The sequence below is a fragment of the Hyalella azteca genome, unplaced genomic scaffold (genome assembly GCF_000764305.2).
Source record: "Hyalella azteca isolate HAZT.00-mixed unplaced genomic scaffold, Hazt_2.0.2 contig3874, whole genome shotgun sequence".
In the NCBI taxonomy this organism is placed as follows: Eukaryota; Metazoa; Arthropoda; class Malacostraca; order Amphipoda; family Hyalellidae; genus Hyalella; species Hyalella azteca.
Window position 1 is genome coordinate 55,589 of NW_025934105.1, and position 19,190 is coordinate 74,778.

Here is a 19,190-nt window from a genome sequence, read left to right on the forward strand (position 1 = left end):
GTACAAGGACTGACTTCATACTCAAAAGATTACTCGTATTTAAATGAAGGAAATTTTAATTTAGTCTTTGACTTCAAAACCCAATGTATATACGAGTTTGATCAACAATGCACCATATTAAGATTATCTGAATAAGTTAAATACATTCAAAAAATATTTACGTTCGATATATTGCATATTTTCTCTATTTCCTTCCAGATCCTAGAAACAATGATAATTGCAATGTATTGAAAAGCTTCTCATCATGGATTAAATCTAGAAAATACTAAAAAATAGAGGAAACGAATGAACTTTTGATACCTGTTGACTTTCCTAAGTAATGGAATTACTAGCTTTCATGTGCATGTTACTTCCGTCAATGGTGCTGGCTGATCAGGAACCTGAAATCAAAAACAATGATTTTACTACTCGTAAGTAGAAGGAATTTTAAGTCTTCAGTTTATAGACTTTACGATTTCACACTTCTTGACTAGAGTGACCTTTAAGTATTCAGTATATAGTCTCAATGATTTCACAACTGAGTTGAGTGAATTCAAACTGTTCAATATATATTCATTATAAATTTAAAACTCGTAACTATGGTGATTTTCAAGCCTTTTAAAAATTATCCTTTTCATTATTAATTTGGATGACCAACACGTGTCGGTCATCCAAATTAATGAACGTGTTTTACATGAACTCCAAATGAACGTGCTTTACATGAATTAGGGAGTTTTAATTAAGAGATTATTTTCACTTATGGAAGCACAAATAGTGACATTAAATATAGAGTGAACTTTTATAATTTATAATATTTCCTGACATTAGAGTGCGTGGAGGGCTTACTTCACGCTGAGCTGAGAGCGTCGTCAGAGGTGGCGCTCGAGAACTTCCTCAGCGTGAGCCTCACTCCCATGCACCACGTCGAGAAAGTAGTATAAAAAAATTCTTTTGATTATTTTCAGATCATAAAAACAATTAGTATTAAAGTATTCACAATAAGTATTGATTAAAGTATTCTTTTTTTAATTTATTGAGCTTAAAATGTGATAATATATAATTACATTCTACAAATGGCAAATAGTTAAAGTACGAAAAAAGTTCGACCATGATATGAATTTCTTTTAAAAACCATGAAAAACTTTGCATTGATGTACCTGCATAATTATTTCTTATCTGATGATATAAAGTTGGCAATACTTGCGTATTTATAATGTAAAACATTTACAGGTTCCCATTGCAATGAGATAGTTAAATGTTGAGTTCGAAGTCCGTGGATTTTTTATCCTAGAGAAACTGCTAATCGCTTTGTGGAATAATTCCTTGTCATTTCTCGTAATATTTTCTCACTGGCCTCATTTATTTCAAATCAAACTCATTCAACATTCGCGGTAGAAGTCATACCATATATGGTTTGTAGTCATTATAGGCATAACATATATTGGTTCTAGTCATTGTAGGCACAACATATATGGGTTGTAATCATTGTTGTCATACATAGATGGTTTCTAGTCATTGTAGGCATAACATATATGGGTTGTAATCATTGTAGTCATACATACATGGTTATAGTCATTGTAGGCATAACATATATGGGTTGTAATCATTGTTGTCATACATACATGGCTTCTAGTCATTGTAGGCATAACATATATGGGTTGTAGTCATTGCAGTCATACATACATGGGTTTTAGTCATTGTAGGCATAACATATATGGGTTGTAGTCATTGTAGTCATACCATGTATGGGTTGCAGTCATTGCTGTTGCAATAGCATTGACAGTGATACTGGTATGATGATGATGATGGTGATGCAATTTGAATTAGAATTGTATTATAAAGAAAAATAGCGAATTATTTTTAACCTCGTACCGGCACCAGATGAAGACACAGTCCCTGTACCATTCATTTGTATGGTTGCAGGAGTGCACTGTAGAGATGGTATTCAAGGACCGGTACCGTCGTTCGTTGTACCAGCTGCAGCTCAGCGAGGTACCGAGCGTTGGTAGCTGGTTGTCTCTGCGCCATCTGGCCAGCTATGAGCTCATTACCAAGGTATTTATTACTGTACCAATAAATTACGCTACTAAACAACGCTAATACTGTTACTAAAAAATACTAAATACTGTTATATATACTGCTACTAAAATAAACAACGTTAACCATGTTACTAAACTATACTAAATACTGTTATATATACTGTTACTAAAATAAACAACGTTAATATAATACCGTTACCATTAATACCGTTACCATTAATACCGTTATCATTAATACCGTTACCATTAATACCGTTACCATTAATACCGCTACCATTAATACCATTACCATTAATACCGTTATCATTAATACCGCTACCATTACCATCGTGACATTAAAACCGTTACCATTAATACCGTTACCATGAATACCGTTACCATTAATGCCGTTGCCTTTAATACCGTTACCATTAATACCGTTACTATTAATACCGCTACCATTAATTCCATTACCATTAATACCGTTACCATTAATACCGTTACCATTAATACCGCTACCATTAATACCATTACCATTAATACCGTTACCATTAATTCCGTTACTATTAAATAAAATAACTTTTGACGAAATGGTAGTGTAAGAAATCGTTTAAAATAATGTTATATAAAAGTGAAAAAATGTTGAAGGTCATTTTGAATTTTTATTCAACTCATATATGAGTCTCCGATCTCCATATAAATTCACTACGAATTTTTGGCGACTTTTTCTCATGAATTCAATCATAAATAAACTTTATTTATATATACTACGTTAAAAGTACGATATGATGCACCGTGAATTTTATATTTTAATTCATTGAAAAAAATGTTTAACTGAAATCGCATTTGAATTAAATTTAATAGAAAGTAGTTGCGCAATTTTTCAAAAAACATTTCCATACGATACATAAAGAATTTTGAATCAATTTATCAAGGCTTTATACGTATATTAATTCGACGCGTGCTCGTTAGAGTCGTGACAATAAAATCTGTTGAAGAATACATGATCAATTATACGTTTTGGTAAGAACATGTCCCCTCTTTCTCCTTCTTAATTTATCTGGTCATTTATTTATATAATTATTTTCTTGTTTATTGATGGTTAAGTGTATATAATAACATATATTATAAAGATTATTTCTACTCAGTCCGCAATGTTAAAATAATACTTGTCTACTCGATAATAATGCTTGATAATTGAGTATTATTTCAAAAAATATTTTCTATTGAATCACGAAGCTGGTTTTTAACATAATCATGACGTCTGTGTACAATGAAGAGAACACTGCAGTGACGATGAACACCACTGAACAGCGCGTGCTGCTGTTCGTTTCGCCGTTGATAATTATTAATGATTAACGACCGTGAAAAATGGACGCGAAGTGTAGCCTTAAGCTCGATTATCGTTGTTTTATCATGCGAAGTAATGTTCGTTGTGACCTGCAGAGCTTTCAGAAAAATTGTTTTTATAAATTTATTTAAATTTGTAGTGCACGTAGGGAAAATATAAGAAATTTAATTTTAATATGTTAATATTAATCATGTCGAAAAATTAGGGCATTCATAATTGTAATTATATAACGTTATTCACCGATGATCAATTCTTAGTTTTCTCAGTGTTTTACCCATCATTGTTAAGAATTTAGCATAATATAGTATAAATTATAACTAAGTGAATTATTAGTCCTAATTATTTGATTCTAATTTGATTAATTTTCATTAATCAATGTAATTAGATTAACTTTAATTAATCAAATTTAATTTTTGGTAAATTTAAATAATATGAATAATTTTTCATGAGTAATCAATGAATTGATAAGCATATTACAATTTAGATAATTTTTACTAAATTAACATCATAGTTACCCCACACCGGGGCTTGATATATCTTGGCATGGAGATGTCCACAGGATTTGTGTTTATAGACTTCAGACAGTGAATGAATCGAATTCATGAATTCATCGGTCCATACATATATAATTTACCTGCCCATACATATTTACAGGCCCATACATATATTCACTGGTCCATACATATTGACTCGTCCATAAATTTATAATTAACCGGTCCATACACATTGACTAGTCCATACATATAATTCACCGGTCCATACATATATAATTCACCGGTCCATACATATATAATTCACCAGTGCATACATATATCATTCACCGGTCCATACATATATTCTGAATATTATTGAGATGAACTGTGATGCTGCAGGTGCTGTGGCCGCTAGGTGTGCTGCAGGGCTACCAGGAGACGAGGCTCACGGTGCTGTTCAGCAACGGCGTGCTGCGTGTCACTGCCATCTTGCAGCACGGTTTGTGATAATTTATTTACTATTTTTTCGTTCGTGAAATATTGGATATTGTTTAGCACTACACTCATGAAAATGGATAGTAATAATGTCTAAATAGTGACACACTTCCTTGTGTGAGCACTAGGCCAAAATGACTTACGCAAGGGCAAAAAGTGCATCGCTATTTAGAGAAAGTCTCTACATATCTCTGAGTGTATGTAAGAGAGAGAAATATGGAAGTCAGATGTTCTATTTTTATTGAAATAATAGTGGCAATGTACCATAAATAAATCCCTACAGTCCGTAATCTCACATGATCATTATAAGTTCCGCTTACTTTTATTATAAGGCAAAGGTTTTATGGTTCTTTGCTTTTTGTACAATAAATGAAACCTTTATGCCTCAGACACGACGGAAGGTTCCCTCAACTCCAGCCATCATTTTGCACCCTCACATCAAGGGTGGGTTACATTAATACTTAAGATTAATACGTTGTATCCTATACAATTTATCCCAGCGTTGCGACGTAAATTTTAATCCTCGATTTTTATCAATACCATTTCAAAATAAAATTTCCTATCCAAGGTATTGAAGGGAAGAAATATTGTAGATTTTAAAAGTGAAAATCGATTTTCAGTCTGAGTATTGCAAAAATCATCTTGTTGAGATCTACGTGTCCAATTATTTAAGAGCGACTGAGTTTCAGAATTTAAACTGGATGATGGAAAGAAAAATTATAAATGAAGACTATTTCTAATTTCGAACATTTTTGGCAGTGGAGATTTTTATCTATGGATATTAACAGTAAACATTTTTCAGCATGGATTTTGGTGATAGATATTTCCTAATTTATTTATTGTCCGCTTGAATTATTTTATTGTAAATGCACCGAATATGAAAGAAAATTTAAACTTTCTGGAACTATAACGTTCGTTTCCGTCATAGAGGAAAACATTGTGATGTCCTATAAAATTATTAAAAGTTGTTTCATGAACAATTATTAAGCTGTATAAACCGTAAGGTGCATTATTTAGACTATTTACTATAAAAATATATTATGTGTTAATATAATATACTGTAATATATAAAATAATAGACAAGAAACGTAAATAATAATAACATTCTGGCCAGCCCCTTCCTGCTGCTCGCTTCTCTGCGCAAGCTGCACGAAGCCTGGGAGGAACCTGTCTCCGTGCAGCTGCTGCAGCCTCTGCACGCTGCACCGCTGCACTACAGTCTGCACTGTGCAGCAGGTGTGTATATTACAGCTGCTGCAGCCTCTGCACACTGCACCGCTGCACTACAGTCTGCACTGTGCAGCAGGTCTGTATCTTTACAGCTGCTGCAGCCTCTGCACGCTGCACCGCTGCACTACAGTCTGCACTGTGCAGCAGGTCTGTATCTTTACAGCTGCTGCGTGGTGAAATTTTCACATTTTTGCTAATTTTACGAAGATTGTCCAAATAATTATACATGTTTTTTTTCACCAAGATTATTGAGATTTATTTTATTAAATAACAAAAACATAATTATATATTATAATAATATATAATAATAATAACGTTAACATCGCAGATGACCTACAGTGGGCGTGGATGCGGGAGTTGGGGGTGCGGCCGGCCTACGTAGGGGGGGGGGTGGGGTGGATGGGGTGGGGGGTCGTGGCTGTGTTGTTGTTGTTGTTGTTGTTGTTGGTGGTGCATCGCTTCTCCCGCTGCAGGTTCCTGCTCTGCAAGTCCAAAATTCAGGACAAGGTGTGTACTTTGAATTATTAAAAAAATTAATTCAAATTCAAGTAATCCAAAAATATTAGTGAGTTAAATAAACAATTGAATATCAATTGCATGTAATAGTATTTCATGCTCATGAATTTTTTGTTTTAATTATTATGGTATATATGATTACAGGAATCAGTGCACTATTCACTAGATATGTGAATATAGTACTCGCATTAATAGATATCGAATCATACCAAATATATTCACGGCTTTAACTCCGATATTAGCTGGATAAAGACGATCTTTTCTGTATTCTTTTTCGGGATTGAAATGAAGCAAAAAGTGAGATATTAGAATATTTTTCGACGCAAATCTAAAAGCTTCAACGCCTTTAATTCCATATTACCATTAATTTTTATTTTTTTTGTCATTAAATGTTTTTTTTTCACGGACAGAACGACGTTCCGACAATTGCGCTCTCACTGACACCAGCAAACCGCGGAAACGCGGACCACACCGTCGCTGGTACCCCATCCGGCGGCTACACGAACTTGGGCTACGTGCTTAATACGTGAACACGTGCACGTGGATGAGGAAAAATTTATAACATCGATGAACTACCTAGATAATTTAATTTTTTCCTGGTTGTGTACCTACATATATATTCTGTAACACATAAGAACTTTATTTTGCGTAATTAAGGACTTTATACCAAATATATAAATATACTACCTCTTTTCTAATATGCATAGAATTACAAAAGTTAATGTAGTTGGCGCCTGACCTACATTTTTCGAGTTTGTGTGCTTGTGTGTTGGGTTTGTGTGTGTGTTGTACGCTTGGTGCCGCAATATATAGGGCTGTTGAGGTGCGTATCCAGGATACTTATGGCGCCGCAATACATGAGTTATTGGGCTAGGGGCGTATCCAGGATACGTATCGTGTCATGATAATTAAAGGATTTTGTCATGATAATTAAATCGTGTCATGATAATTATCGTGTCATGATAATTAAAGGATTAAAGGATAATTAAAGGATTATAAAGGATTTTCAAAGTGAGGGGAAAATAATGGATAGAAATTTAAACTTTAATTTTAAAAAGCGTATTCGTGGCTTCAACTTAAAACAGAGAAAAAAATTTGCTCATATTTTGAAACGAGGGTCAAATTAGAGTTCTATGTTCTATGTAAAACTCGAGTTAAAATGAACCTTGTCAATTAGAATTTATCTGTATGCTGAGATTAACGTGATTAGCCACAGCAGGCATGACGGGATTCGGTATACTGTGATTTTAAAGCGACAGGGATTACTGAGCCTGGAAAAGCCAGGCTAACATACACTTAATGAAACTAAATATACATATGTAATATGTGAAAAACTATATATATATATTTTTTTTCATTGGAGCTTTTCTGTTTGATGTCAGTTCACCATTAGGCCAACGATGGTTATTGCAACACTCATGAAAAACAGTTCACCTGCATTTCGGATATTGAAACATTCTTCTTCTGTTGATTATAAGTCTATTATACAATTTGAAGTGAAAGTACTTATGTGAGGGCAATTTATTATGTGCGGTTTTAGCGGACGTATTTTCTTATTTATGGAAAAAATGCAATATTGTACTCGCCATGTCCGTCTGTCCGTCCGCGACTTCACGTTTTCGTCGACGAGAAAATGCGCTCTCTGTTACTCACTGCAGTGAGTTTTGAGTTACATTTTTATTGTAAGTCCGGCGCTGCAATATACAGAGGATTTCTGAGCCCGCTTCCGCAATACAGCATGGCGAGATTGTTGTCCGAACCTAGCATTGCATTTCTATTGATTGGGATTTATGATGATGCTTGGAAACTATTGAATTTTCTACTATATATTTTATATTTCAACGAAGAAGAATTTATTTTACTATAAAAAATATCCATGTATTTCTATTTCATGTTATATATTAACGAGTTATTCGTTAAACCAATATTAATACTAAACTTAGATTTATTAACATGTCTCTACTTTTTTAATGATTATCTTATTATTGTGAAAGAAGATGAGTAGAAATGAAGATGATTATAAGTGATGCCTGACTTTTCCTAACAAAAATGAGGTTCACAGGCTATTGAATAATGTACCTACTTTATAATAAAGTTTATGTGTGATATCTTATTATCTTGAAGTTGTATCAATTCCCATTGACGTGGCTAATTAAATATTAATTTCGACGATTATTCGTATTTTTCTCCTGTGATTTCAACATCTGCAGTCAACGGCCGAACGGGTACCAGTGAATTCAGCTGTTATTTAACATAACATAAGATGTGATGTCGGTGCTGAAGAGTAGGCCTGATGTGGCCTGTCGCCGTTTCTTACTTTTCGTAACTTGTTCACAGAAGTTCTAAAATCGTATCATTTGACCGGATCTTTTCATGACTGACGATAGTTTGAAGTAGCTAATAGACTTCCACCGGGTTCGATAAGGAGCTAGGCATTTCAAATCTGAACATATATTTTTCCATAGCTTTATCTAGTCTGTTCTTGAACGCGTTCATACTTGGAGCGCCAACGATGTCATCGGAAATTTCAGCTCCTTGTCGACATAAACTCCGAGATCTTTTTCCACACTAGACTTTTCTATCATTACTCTCTCGTTGCAACCATGTCTTCTCATACTGTAATCTTGCTGTTCATTGTTCTTCCCGAGGTGAAGTACTTTACACTTGTCAGCATTAAATCGTAGCTGCCACATATCAGTCCAGTTAACTACAGTTAACTGAACTGTCAAGATCATCTTGTAATTGCGCTTTATTTGACGCATCTTTCACTTCTGTCTGACACTTGTCAGACAGACAGGGCGATGGTTACCAGTACTACTTTTTTGTCACCTTTTTAGCGCTATTTCTCATTTAAGGAAAAAAAGGCACTATTGTGCTCGCCATGTGCGTCCGTCTGTCTGTCCGTATGTCTGTCTGTCCGTCCGTGACTTCACGTTTTCGTCGACGAGAAAATGCGCTCTCTGTCGCTCACAGCTGTGAGTACTGAGCTATATTTTTTGCATTTTTAGCAATATTTTTTTCGAAGTTTTTCACTGCAGTGTGACAAACTTTTTTTAGCTTGATTTCGAGCTCATGCGTACAGGTTATAATTAAAATCGCTGCGAGTTCGTAAATAAATAACGCTTGTAGGCTTCTTTCTTGATCTTTCTATTTAGCAGTGTTTGGCTGCAAAATTAAACAATTTTGAGATAAAAAAAATCAAATCTGGTTTAAAAATGGGTCATGTTTTGAGAGAACGACTCACATTTCTAATGCGACACATTTAACATTACGGTGTGTTAAAATAAAATATTACTTGAAAGCATTCGAACTGGTGGCGCAGTAAAAAAATTAAAGATATTGAATTAGCCAGATTCATAACAGGAATTTTATACAAATTTTAGATTAATCTAAACTTATAAAGTTATAATTTAGTAATGCAAAAAATCTAGAGTTTTTCACGCTAGTGACTCGCGATTCTTCTTGTTCCACGTAAACATATTCGATTGCGGAACCCGGAGGTGATCCTGGAGTTAAGCGAAGCGATCGTGATGCAAGAAACGAGCAGAGGCAGCTCTCGGCCTACTATGGAAGGGATATTATACAAATGGACAAATTACTGGAACGGTTCGTATTGCGCCGATAAGTATTGTTTTGATATTTTTCAATGAGCCGTAATTTGCAAAATTTTTCGAACTTCGGTAGTTCAGCTATGCAACTTCAGTTGCAGTCCACTGAGTCCAGTCACGTTCCCAAACTATTTTTACTCTACATTGATTACTACGGAAAGAAGTAAAAATAAATTTAAATTAATTTTAGGATGAACACCTTAGTTTAGTGGCCTTATTATCATTCACTTACATAAGTGATTAAACACTAAAAAGTCTTATAATTTTACTTATTTTTCAGGCTGGCAACCACGCTGGTTTGTTCTCACTGATGGTGAGCTGACCTATTACAAGAATGAGGAGGATGTCAACTCAGGATGCAAAGGCTCAGTGAAATTGTGTGCCTGTCAGATTTTAGGTGAGCATAATTTTATCAGACCTATTTTGTGGTTTGTTTGCATAATGAATAAACAGAATAATTGAGCTGAAATCATATGCCTGATTTAGCCTCATTCAGGCTGATTTAGCCTGAAGGCTTATTTTGCCTTTAACCACTGGGCAGGGTGGTCCAGTGGTTAAAGTTTAGAGTACCAAGATTGGAGCAGAGAGGCACGGGTTTGATCCCAGCTCTGTGCGCCAGTTTCTGGTCAGAATTGGCAAGGAGGCCGGGCGCGGGCGGTTAAGCAAAGCAGAATTGGAGCAGTGAGTTGCGAGTTTGAGACCGCAACAAGCTGTGAATGTTCTGAAATGTTAAGAATTGTCAACAGGCCTATGCTAACTTGCTAAGGTCTACTAAATACTGAAACTGCTATTATATTATTATTACCTATATTATGTAAAATACTCCTGAATTTTAATTCAGATTGGCACTTGGCAGACTATTTACTAACTCTATTGATATTTGGCAGCTTTAATATTACATCATTTGCATGTATATATGATATCTGGAATGAGTACTTAGGTATATTATTAGTCTGCTTATATCGCAAGTTCACAAGGAACTTAAAAACAATGAAAATGCCAAGAAAATTCACCATATTGATATTGAAAACATTTCGGAGTCCAGCTCCATCATCAGTGCGACTAAACTAAAAATGAATAAAATCATTTTATAAGTCAAAATACAAAGACGGACATAAAACCTAAACAAGTCCTAACATTATATCGAAAAAGTTGAAATTATTATATTATATAGAAATTTTTGATATAATGTTAGGTCTTGTTTATGTTTTATGTCTGTCTTTGAATTTTGACTTATAAAATGATTTTATTCATTTTTAGTCTAGTCAAACTGATGATGGAGCTGGACTCAATAGAGTTTTCAATATCAATATGGTGAATTTTCTTGGTGTTTTCTTTGCTTTTAAATTCCTTATATCTGGAATGAGTTAAATATGAGATTTCTAAGATGGTAGGCAATATATGTACTACTCAGTATACCAGTATTAGGCGGTATATAATTTATAAATATAGAACATTTTTTTATCAACAGCCACAGGGTGTGTACTGGTCATGGAAAACCTGGAAAGTCATGGAATTTGATTTTTCATTTTCCAGGCCTGGAAAGTCATGGGATTTCATTTCAGGTTTTGGACAGTCATGGAATTCACAAATAAATGAAGAAAAAAGGAAATGTTTTCTGTGCTTCGTGTGTTAATCCATTAATTCCGACCGGTTACATTTGGAACCAGCAGAGAAAAATTGATTCATAAATAAAATTGAATGAAAGAAAAAAATTAAAAAATTGTTTCATCCTGTAAATGTTCTGGCAAAGTTTGGTTCTGCTGCGCCAACTACTCTCTTTTCAGTTAGCATTCACAGATTACTGGAACCAGGTCATGGAAAAGTCAAGGAATTTTTTTTCTGAATACTGGTAGGTATGCACCCTGCTGATCAGAGTGATCTTTACAGAAAGTTGTTGGCAATAAAAATTATTTTGTTCTTGTATTTTTAGTGTAGGTAGTCCTAGTGGATTGTTTGCAGAGATTTAGAATAAAAGAAGTCTGATTTTCACTGCTCAGGTTTCCAAGTCATATATTATGTTCTAAGGAAAATTTTAGTTATCAGAAAAAATTGTCTGCCAAATAAAGAAATAAATGCTTGTTTCAATTTGGAATAATGGGCAGAAGTTTTCTGGAATTATGGATATTTAAAAAAATCTTTTCATGAGTGATTTACAAAAATTGCAGTTAAAAATAGGCCATTTTTCATTTTTCTACTGAAATAATTGGGATAAAAGCAATAAGAATAGGTGAAATTGGCTAGATTTCCAGTAGGTAGTCAATGTCCAATTCATGGGTGTCTTCTGCCCAATTTTCCACTTTGCTGCTTGTTCAAAATTTTGGAGGAATTATTAGTATGCCTACATTGTTCACTGCTTTGCAAATGAGCTCAATACTGTTAATTTTTCCACTTAAAAGAATGAATTCTCAGCCAAGGAAATTTTTCTCCTTTACAATTCACTAAACTTGAGGCTCAAAAAATCCAGTAATGGCTGGATTTCTATCTGGCCCTTTACTCTAAGCTGGTTATGGTAACTTCTATATGGACTAAGAAAACTCAACTTGCTATATTATTATTATTATAACTATACCAACCATCATTATAATAAGAGCCAAAGTTTTCTCTCATTAATATCGCCCTCTACTGCATCTAGTTAATTGTCAAAAAATACCTTATCAGTTACAGATCATCACTTGCAGGAATTGTATTCATTTTACTGCTAACATATTTTTAAATTTTTAAATTTTAGCCTGTCAGCAAAGCAGGGAAAGAAAATTATTCAATACAATAGCGACAATTCTATTTCTGTGCAGTTCATCCAACGGACTCCCTGCGTGTTGACATCGTCATTCCATATGAGCAGAGATTCTACCTCAAAGCTCCCTCACAGATGCAACGACATGCTTGGTTGGTTGCACTCGGCAATGCCAAGGCTGGCTTGCCTCCAGCGATACAGCAGTGTCCTGTGCCAGGTAGTCTGATTGCATTTCCATATCAAGTTTAAATAGTTTCTTTCTCTAACATTACTCTTAAAAATAACAAATAGTCCTGTTGATAAATGAAAGGTCAAGTCTCCTGAGCAGTCACAACTGAAGCTGAATTCATATAAAAGCTTTCATTCTATCCTATCAAATATTAAAAAAAAATGTATTATGTTTATTATACTTTTTAGCTATTCACTTAAGCACTGTCAACTTTTGTAGTTGGGTCTCAAAGCCTCTTTGTAAGAGTATATAGCATCCAATTGTTTGAATTACTATTGTCCTCAGCTCCTGAGCCTGATGCACTTAAATATTACTATTGTTCTCAGCTCCTGAGCCAGATGCACTTAAAGCCAAGCGTTCGGAGCTGCGACTGACCTGCGACTTACTCATGAAGCAAGTCTATGACCTCAAAGTTGCTGCCACTGCTGAAGGAGGTCCAGACTTGAAGGTACTACCATACCGGTACTCTTAAATTCAAGATTGAGCTTGTTTGAAATATTTGTAGACTTCAGCTCATCTGTAGTCTCAATATATAGGTACCTAGGTACATTCTGTGCCTTTAACCATTATTGCATGAGGCCTAAGCTCAAGGTATATTATTTAGTTTAATTAACTTATTTAATGATGATATAATGAATTATACCTTTATATTGAATTGTTTGTGATGTTTTTACAATGTTTTTAATTGCATTATCTTTGATTAATTTATTGTCATTGACTAAGTTTTATATGTGTGACTGCTTAAAAATTATTTATTTGTTACTATTGACTCTACTGTTCCCAGTATTACCTTGGATATTTTCCATTATTTTAAGTGTTTTTAATGTTGTCATCATTGTACCGGTATTACTTGCTGATGTGGTCTTATTATTAGTGGCGTATATTGTACTCCTGCAGGTCCTATTTGTTTTCAGAGTTATACTTGAAGAGAAACCTGAATTGAGGAGAAACATCAGAGTTTCTCTTCAATTTGTTTCAACAAGCCAGGTTGTGTGTGATGTTCTAGTCTTTCACAACTACCTGTTTGCCATTCCATTGTTGCATGTGCTGTTCTCATTGCTGGTCTTGATGTTCCCATGTCTGTTCTCATTGCTACCATTACTGTTCTCATTGCTGTTCTTGGTGTTCCCATTGCTGTTCTCATTACTACATTACTGTTCTCATCGCTGTCCTTGGTGTTCCCATGGCTGTTCTCATGGCTACCATTGCTGTCCTTGCTGTTCCTATGACTGTTCCCATTGTTACCATTACTGTTCTCATTACTACCATTACTGTTCTCATTACTGCCATAACTGTTCTCATTACTACCATTACTGTTCTCATTACTACCATTACTGTTCTCATTACTACCATTACTGTTCTCATTACTACCATTACTACCATTACTGTTCTCATTACTACCATTACTGTTCTCATTACTGCCATTACTGTTCTCATTACTACCTACCATTACTGTTCTCATTACTGTCATTACTACCATTACTGTTCTCATTTCTACCATTACTGTTCTCATTACTGCCATTACTGTTCTCATTGCTGGCCTTGGTGTTCCCATTGCTGTTCTCATTGCTGTCCTTGGTGCCCTCATGGCTACCATCGCTGTTCTCATTGCTACCACTACTGTTATCTCTGTTACCATTACTGTTCTCATCATTAACGCTGTACAGGAGCTGGATGAGGCGGGTGGGCTGTTGTCCGCGACGTGCGACACGTTCTGCCGAGCCCTGGACGAGTGCATGAAGCTCTCCCTCACCCCCACCCTCCCTGCTGATCATGAGGGACCGCCCCCCACTCCTCCCCTCATACTAGTTAAGGTAGGATGTCATATTCAGACTCGTGTATGTTTGTTTGTAATCGATAGGTGTGTATTTTATTTGTCATTATATCTGTTTATGGTACTTACAAAGATAATGGATATATATATAGTCAGATGGGGTAAGACAGGACCGAAATCACTAACAAGCCTGTAGCATCTATACCATGAATAACTAAAAAACCCTAAACCTATCACAAGGTGTAGTTATGCAATAGGCTTCTAAGTTACAACTCAGACGTTTTGCATCTAACATAGTTTTCTGTACAGATTTAAAAAAGTGAGCCGGTCCCATCTTACCCCATAGGGGTAAGATGGGACCAGGCTGGGGTAAGAAAGGACCAACTGGTAATTCTTATGTTACAAGGTTTTTAATAAAAGTACAAATCTGATATTCAATATTATCCATCTAGAAACACATTATTTGATAAAACAACCACTTGTTAATGTTTTGTGTTGCGGGAAGTCAACTATAGTAATATCAGTCACATTGAAGTTTTTGTCACGAGAAAACTTTGTTAAGCATAGTGATAGTGGGTTGGCTTTGGTTCATTGTAGAGCACTGCTAAATGCTTTATGTATATACCATTAGTGTCATTGTCTGAAAAATTTATCAAATTGGTAATAAAACCAATGGATAATAGCTTAAGTGTCAGACATCATGTGTTTTCTTGCTAACTTCATTTGTGGTGCACTTCTTCAAACATAGCTCATGCCCTCTCACAGAGTTGTGATCATAATTATTTTTTATGTTTCACACAATGATTTTCCCCCAGTCAATCTTGCACATACTAGTTCTGCAGCTCACTAATGGGAATAGAGATCCCTATTTTCTATATCCCTTTGATGCAATTTAAAATAGTGCACTAAATTTCTCTAATTAAAAAAAGCTAACAAGTTATAATGAAGTTTGGGCAAAAGATAAAAATTTTGATCAAAATACTCCATGTACTACACAATAATATATTCATTTGAAAACTATTTTTGATAAACTGTAGGGTAATAGAGGACCATTTGTGGGGTAAGACAGGACCATTTGTGGGGTAAGACAGGACCATTTGTGGGGTAAGACAGGACCATTTGTGGGGTAAGATAGGACCACTTGTGGAGTAAAACAGGATCATTTAGTGGTCCCGTCTTACCCCATGACCGGTCCTTTTTTACCCAATTTTAGAATACATGTCAAACAGTGATGGTAGCAGGTAGGAATGCCTATTTTGTTTAAAAAGTTGCCTACCGTAAACTGGGGTAACTTAGACTCCCGGGGTAACTTAGACCAATTTTCGTTTTTTTAACAAAAACCCCCAAAACTCAAAAACTATTTGACATAGAAAAATTCTGTCAATGGGCATTAAAGGCCTAATACTGAGGCTACGTAACACAATAGAAAGATTTAAAAAGTTTGCATATCTAATAGGTTAAAAAATTAAAAATGTGACCCACGAAAAAAGCTATTATTTAAAGCCTGTCGGAGTACCCTCTCCAATTTTTTTATTTTTTGGCAAAATAACTCCAGGTTTTGATGCATTGTAGTACAACTCTTCTAGTTACATATGCAACAAACAAATTTTAGGAAAGTCTCATAGTTTGCAAATGCGGGGCGCCGCCCCCCAATGGGGGAACTTAGACCACCTAATGTCAGCCCTGACGGGGTAACATAGACCGGCTTGGAAATTAATTTAAAATTACCATGTATAACATTTCATGTTTGATACACCTATTAATGTTTTTTCTTAAGGTTTCAGACTCTACAGAGTCTGATATATGGTAATTTTAACTTAATTTCCAAGCCGGTCTATGTTAACCCTGTCAGGGCTGCCATTAGGTGGTCAGAGTTCCCCCGTTCGGGGGAACTTAGACCACCTGGGGGGCGGGACCCCCCATTTGCAAACTATGAAACTTTCCTCAAATTTGTCATTTGCATATGTAACTAGAAGAGTTCTACTACAATGCACCAAAACCTGGAGTTATTTTACCAAAAAATATAATTGATTTTACCACACAGTCTAAGACACCCCCAGAGCTGGGGTAAAAAAGACCATCGATTTTTTTTAAATTACATCAAAACTATGAGACGAAGGAGCCAGCAATTTATGGTGAGTGAAGCTAGAGTATAGACCTGTATTTTGCATGTTTCAATTTAAGTTTAACTTATCTAGTAAAAAAGTGGCATCATTTAAAAAAAAAAGTGGTCTAAGTTACCCCAGTTTACGGTATTACTTGAGGTTACCTGCCTACATCCACAAACCTGGCCAAAAAATTTTTTGTCAGACAGAGCTTATTTCCCAAACAGGGTTAGCTATTTTGTGACCCTTCTTTACATAGGTTTTCTTTAAAAATTAGTCAGAAATTCATTATTTGCAGAAGAGGTTTGCCACAAACACTGAAATGACAGGCAATGATTGTTCTAACATATTCTTTTGTCAAATTGAATTCAGTGCAATTAGAATGCACGCCACTGGCTGGTCCTTTCTTACCCCATGAAGGCTGCGATCCTGTCTTACCCCATTTGACTATATATATATACTATGCTGGTAGAATAGCAGTTTATTGTCTGTGTGATGTTGTTGACGTGTGTGATGAGTTGTTGACGTGTGTGATGAGTTGTTGACGTGTGTGATGAGTTGTTGACGTGTGTGATGAGGCAGTAATGATATGCTGCATGCAGGGCAAGCGGTTGTCCACATCGTCGCTGAGAAGGACCTCAGCCCAGCGCAATGGCTCCACCGAATGGTTAGTCTTCTCCATATAATTGAATAAATTGCTCAAACATTCATAAATTATGGTAGCAGTTATTCATTAGAATTTTTACTTTTTATTTTGAGAAAATTATCAATAAACTAAAATACTTTTTAAATGGTTGCAACAGATTCAACTAATTACAAAATCAACAGCATTAACAAATAGTGTTAGCCAAGTTTAATAAGTGTTATTTACTTATTTACTGATAAATTTTTGAAGATCTTGATGCTGTGTTGGTTATTTGGTTGGTATCTTTGCTTCCTTCCCAGACCGTGAGACTAAGACCAACCAGGATGCTGTGGCTGCGGCTGATATTGCTGTGGCTGCTGTTGCCGTTACTGTGGCTATGGCTGTTGCTGTTGCTGTGGCTGTGGCTGCTGTTGCTGTGGCTGCTGTAGCTGCAGCTTCTGCTGTGGCTCATGTTGCTGCTGCTGCTGTGGCTTTTTTGCTGCTGCATCTGCGGTCGATCGCTAGAGTGGCCAGTGAAGCTTGTGTTCCCGAGTTTTTAAAGGCTATTCAAATATTTACTTTTTATGTCGACGACTCCGTGAAATGTGGCAAACGAAACTGCTTATATTTTGAATAACATTTTTCTAAATGATATGCGGTTTAAATTATTAGTTTTAGCGTCATTCGTGGCTTGTATTACTAGTGCGTGTGCTAGTCGAGTCTTGGCTGACTATGTTATTGCATTTATATATCTATTATTAATGTGAAATTGTTGACAATATTCTAGGCTTTGAACCAGTTGGATGCCTGCGTAACTATCGCTTTATTTGCAGTTAGAATAGAGGAATAATGTCTGCTTGCGTGAATAGTGAATTGTCTTGTCTGCCTTTCGGTGGTATAATAAAAGCAATTAGATGAAATATTTTGATGAGGAGATTTAGCCTTCGTTTTCATGGCGTCTGTACTGAAATAGCGAATAATAAACCACGCTTTTACACAGATTTTCCTCAAGATTAACTTTAATCAGGGATAGATTAATCGGATTTTATCTCATTGTTTTGTCCGGCATTTAGTCACTGACTGATAGGTAATCTGAGACGGTTTTAATCTCTGATTTTCCTACCCATGTCGGTAAAAATTTACCTTAAATAATTTTATGATATACGCGATACTGTCCCGATATTGTACCGTTGACGAGTTGACATGCTCGATATAATTGCCAGTTCTTCCTTACAATTATGCTTGCATTAAAATTATTTTTAATAATTAAGTATACTTATAAGTGTTCATGAGGGACTATCGTTCAAGTATGAATTCAAGACGCGCGTCACTTCTTAACATGTTCCTAATTTTATTTAGTTTAATTAATTTGTTAATTTGAAGCCAATTATAATTATGGAATTCTTGCATTTATCAATTAAATCTTATGAATAATCTTAAATAGATAATTTCTGTGCTTGAGAAAATTGTCCTGACCCTTCGTCCCCGCCCCCTCAACCCCCGAAAATATTTTTACTCTGATATCTAACCTCAAAATTCAGGCCGCGAGATTTACATAGATAATCTTTGCTGTTGACATTACTGGAAAATAATTGATTTTGTCTTTCTATCGACCGCAGCCTGGAGCTGTGGTTTCAGATTGCCTAGAAGATACTTAAGAGCTCGTTAGGCTTAAGGCTTTCCACTTAACACCTTTACTAATCTCGCCACAAGCCAGCCTTTACCTGAACTTGAAATGACGTGGTTAATTACTTTTATCGTTGAGCTAACGATCATCGTGGAGCTAACGATCGTCGTGGTGCTCACGATCATCGTGGAGCTCACGATCATGATAAATCGTGGCGTCTATCGTGAGCCTCAGAACAAAATGAACGTTTCATCCTATTTTGAAATAAGTTTTCACGTTCAAAACTCATTCGTTTTAGTACTTGTTTTATATATTATAGTCACGTTGGTCGTAAGTCTTATGAAAGCGTGAATAATATTATATGTGCAGTAAATTTGGAGTTTTTATATAATATTATAATCGTTTTTTATATTGTTTGATTAA

The 19,190-nt window shown here is 35.3% G+C and overlaps 1 protein-coding gene and 1 long non-coding RNA gene across 2 annotated transcripts; both read left to right on the forward strand.

The window, feature by feature from the left end:
* Positions 1-5,965: 5,965 nt before the first annotated feature.
* Positions 5,966-6,913, forward strand: LOC125177655. The gene is made up of 2 exons (XR_007156608.1): positions 5,966-6,053; positions 6,473-6,913. It is a non-coding gene; the product is annotated as an uncharacterized LOC125177655 (long non-coding RNA).
* Positions 6,914-9,563: 2,650 nt separating this feature from the next.
* On the forward strand, positions 9,564-17,554 carry LOC108682417 (pleckstrin homology domain-containing family A member 3). Its single transcript, XM_018171574.2, has 7 exons — positions 9,564-9,668; positions 9,951-10,067; positions 12,466-12,624; positions 12,963-13,084; positions 14,304-14,450; positions 17,118-17,182; positions 17,461-17,554. Coding segments are annotated over exons 1-7 (687 nt in total). The 5' UTR covers positions 9,564-9,592; the 3' UTR covers positions 17,462-17,554.
* Positions 17,555-19,190: the final 1,636 nt, after the last annotated feature.

Excerpts from the sequence above, each read along its gene's own strand:
- LOC108682417 (XM_018171574.2), top strand. The coding sequence starts at position 9,593 with ATGCAAGAAACGAGCAGAGGCAGCTCTCGGCCTACTATGGAAGGGATA. Across the intron at positions 10,068-12,465 it reads GTGTGCCTGTCAGATTTTAG|TTCATCCAACGGACTCCCTG; the intron begins GTGAGCATAATT and ends ATTTCTGTGCAG. Across the intron at positions 14,451-17,117 it reads CTCCCCTCATACTAGTTAAG|GGCAAGCGGTTGTCCACATC; the intron begins GTAGGATGTCAT and ends TGCTGCATGCAG.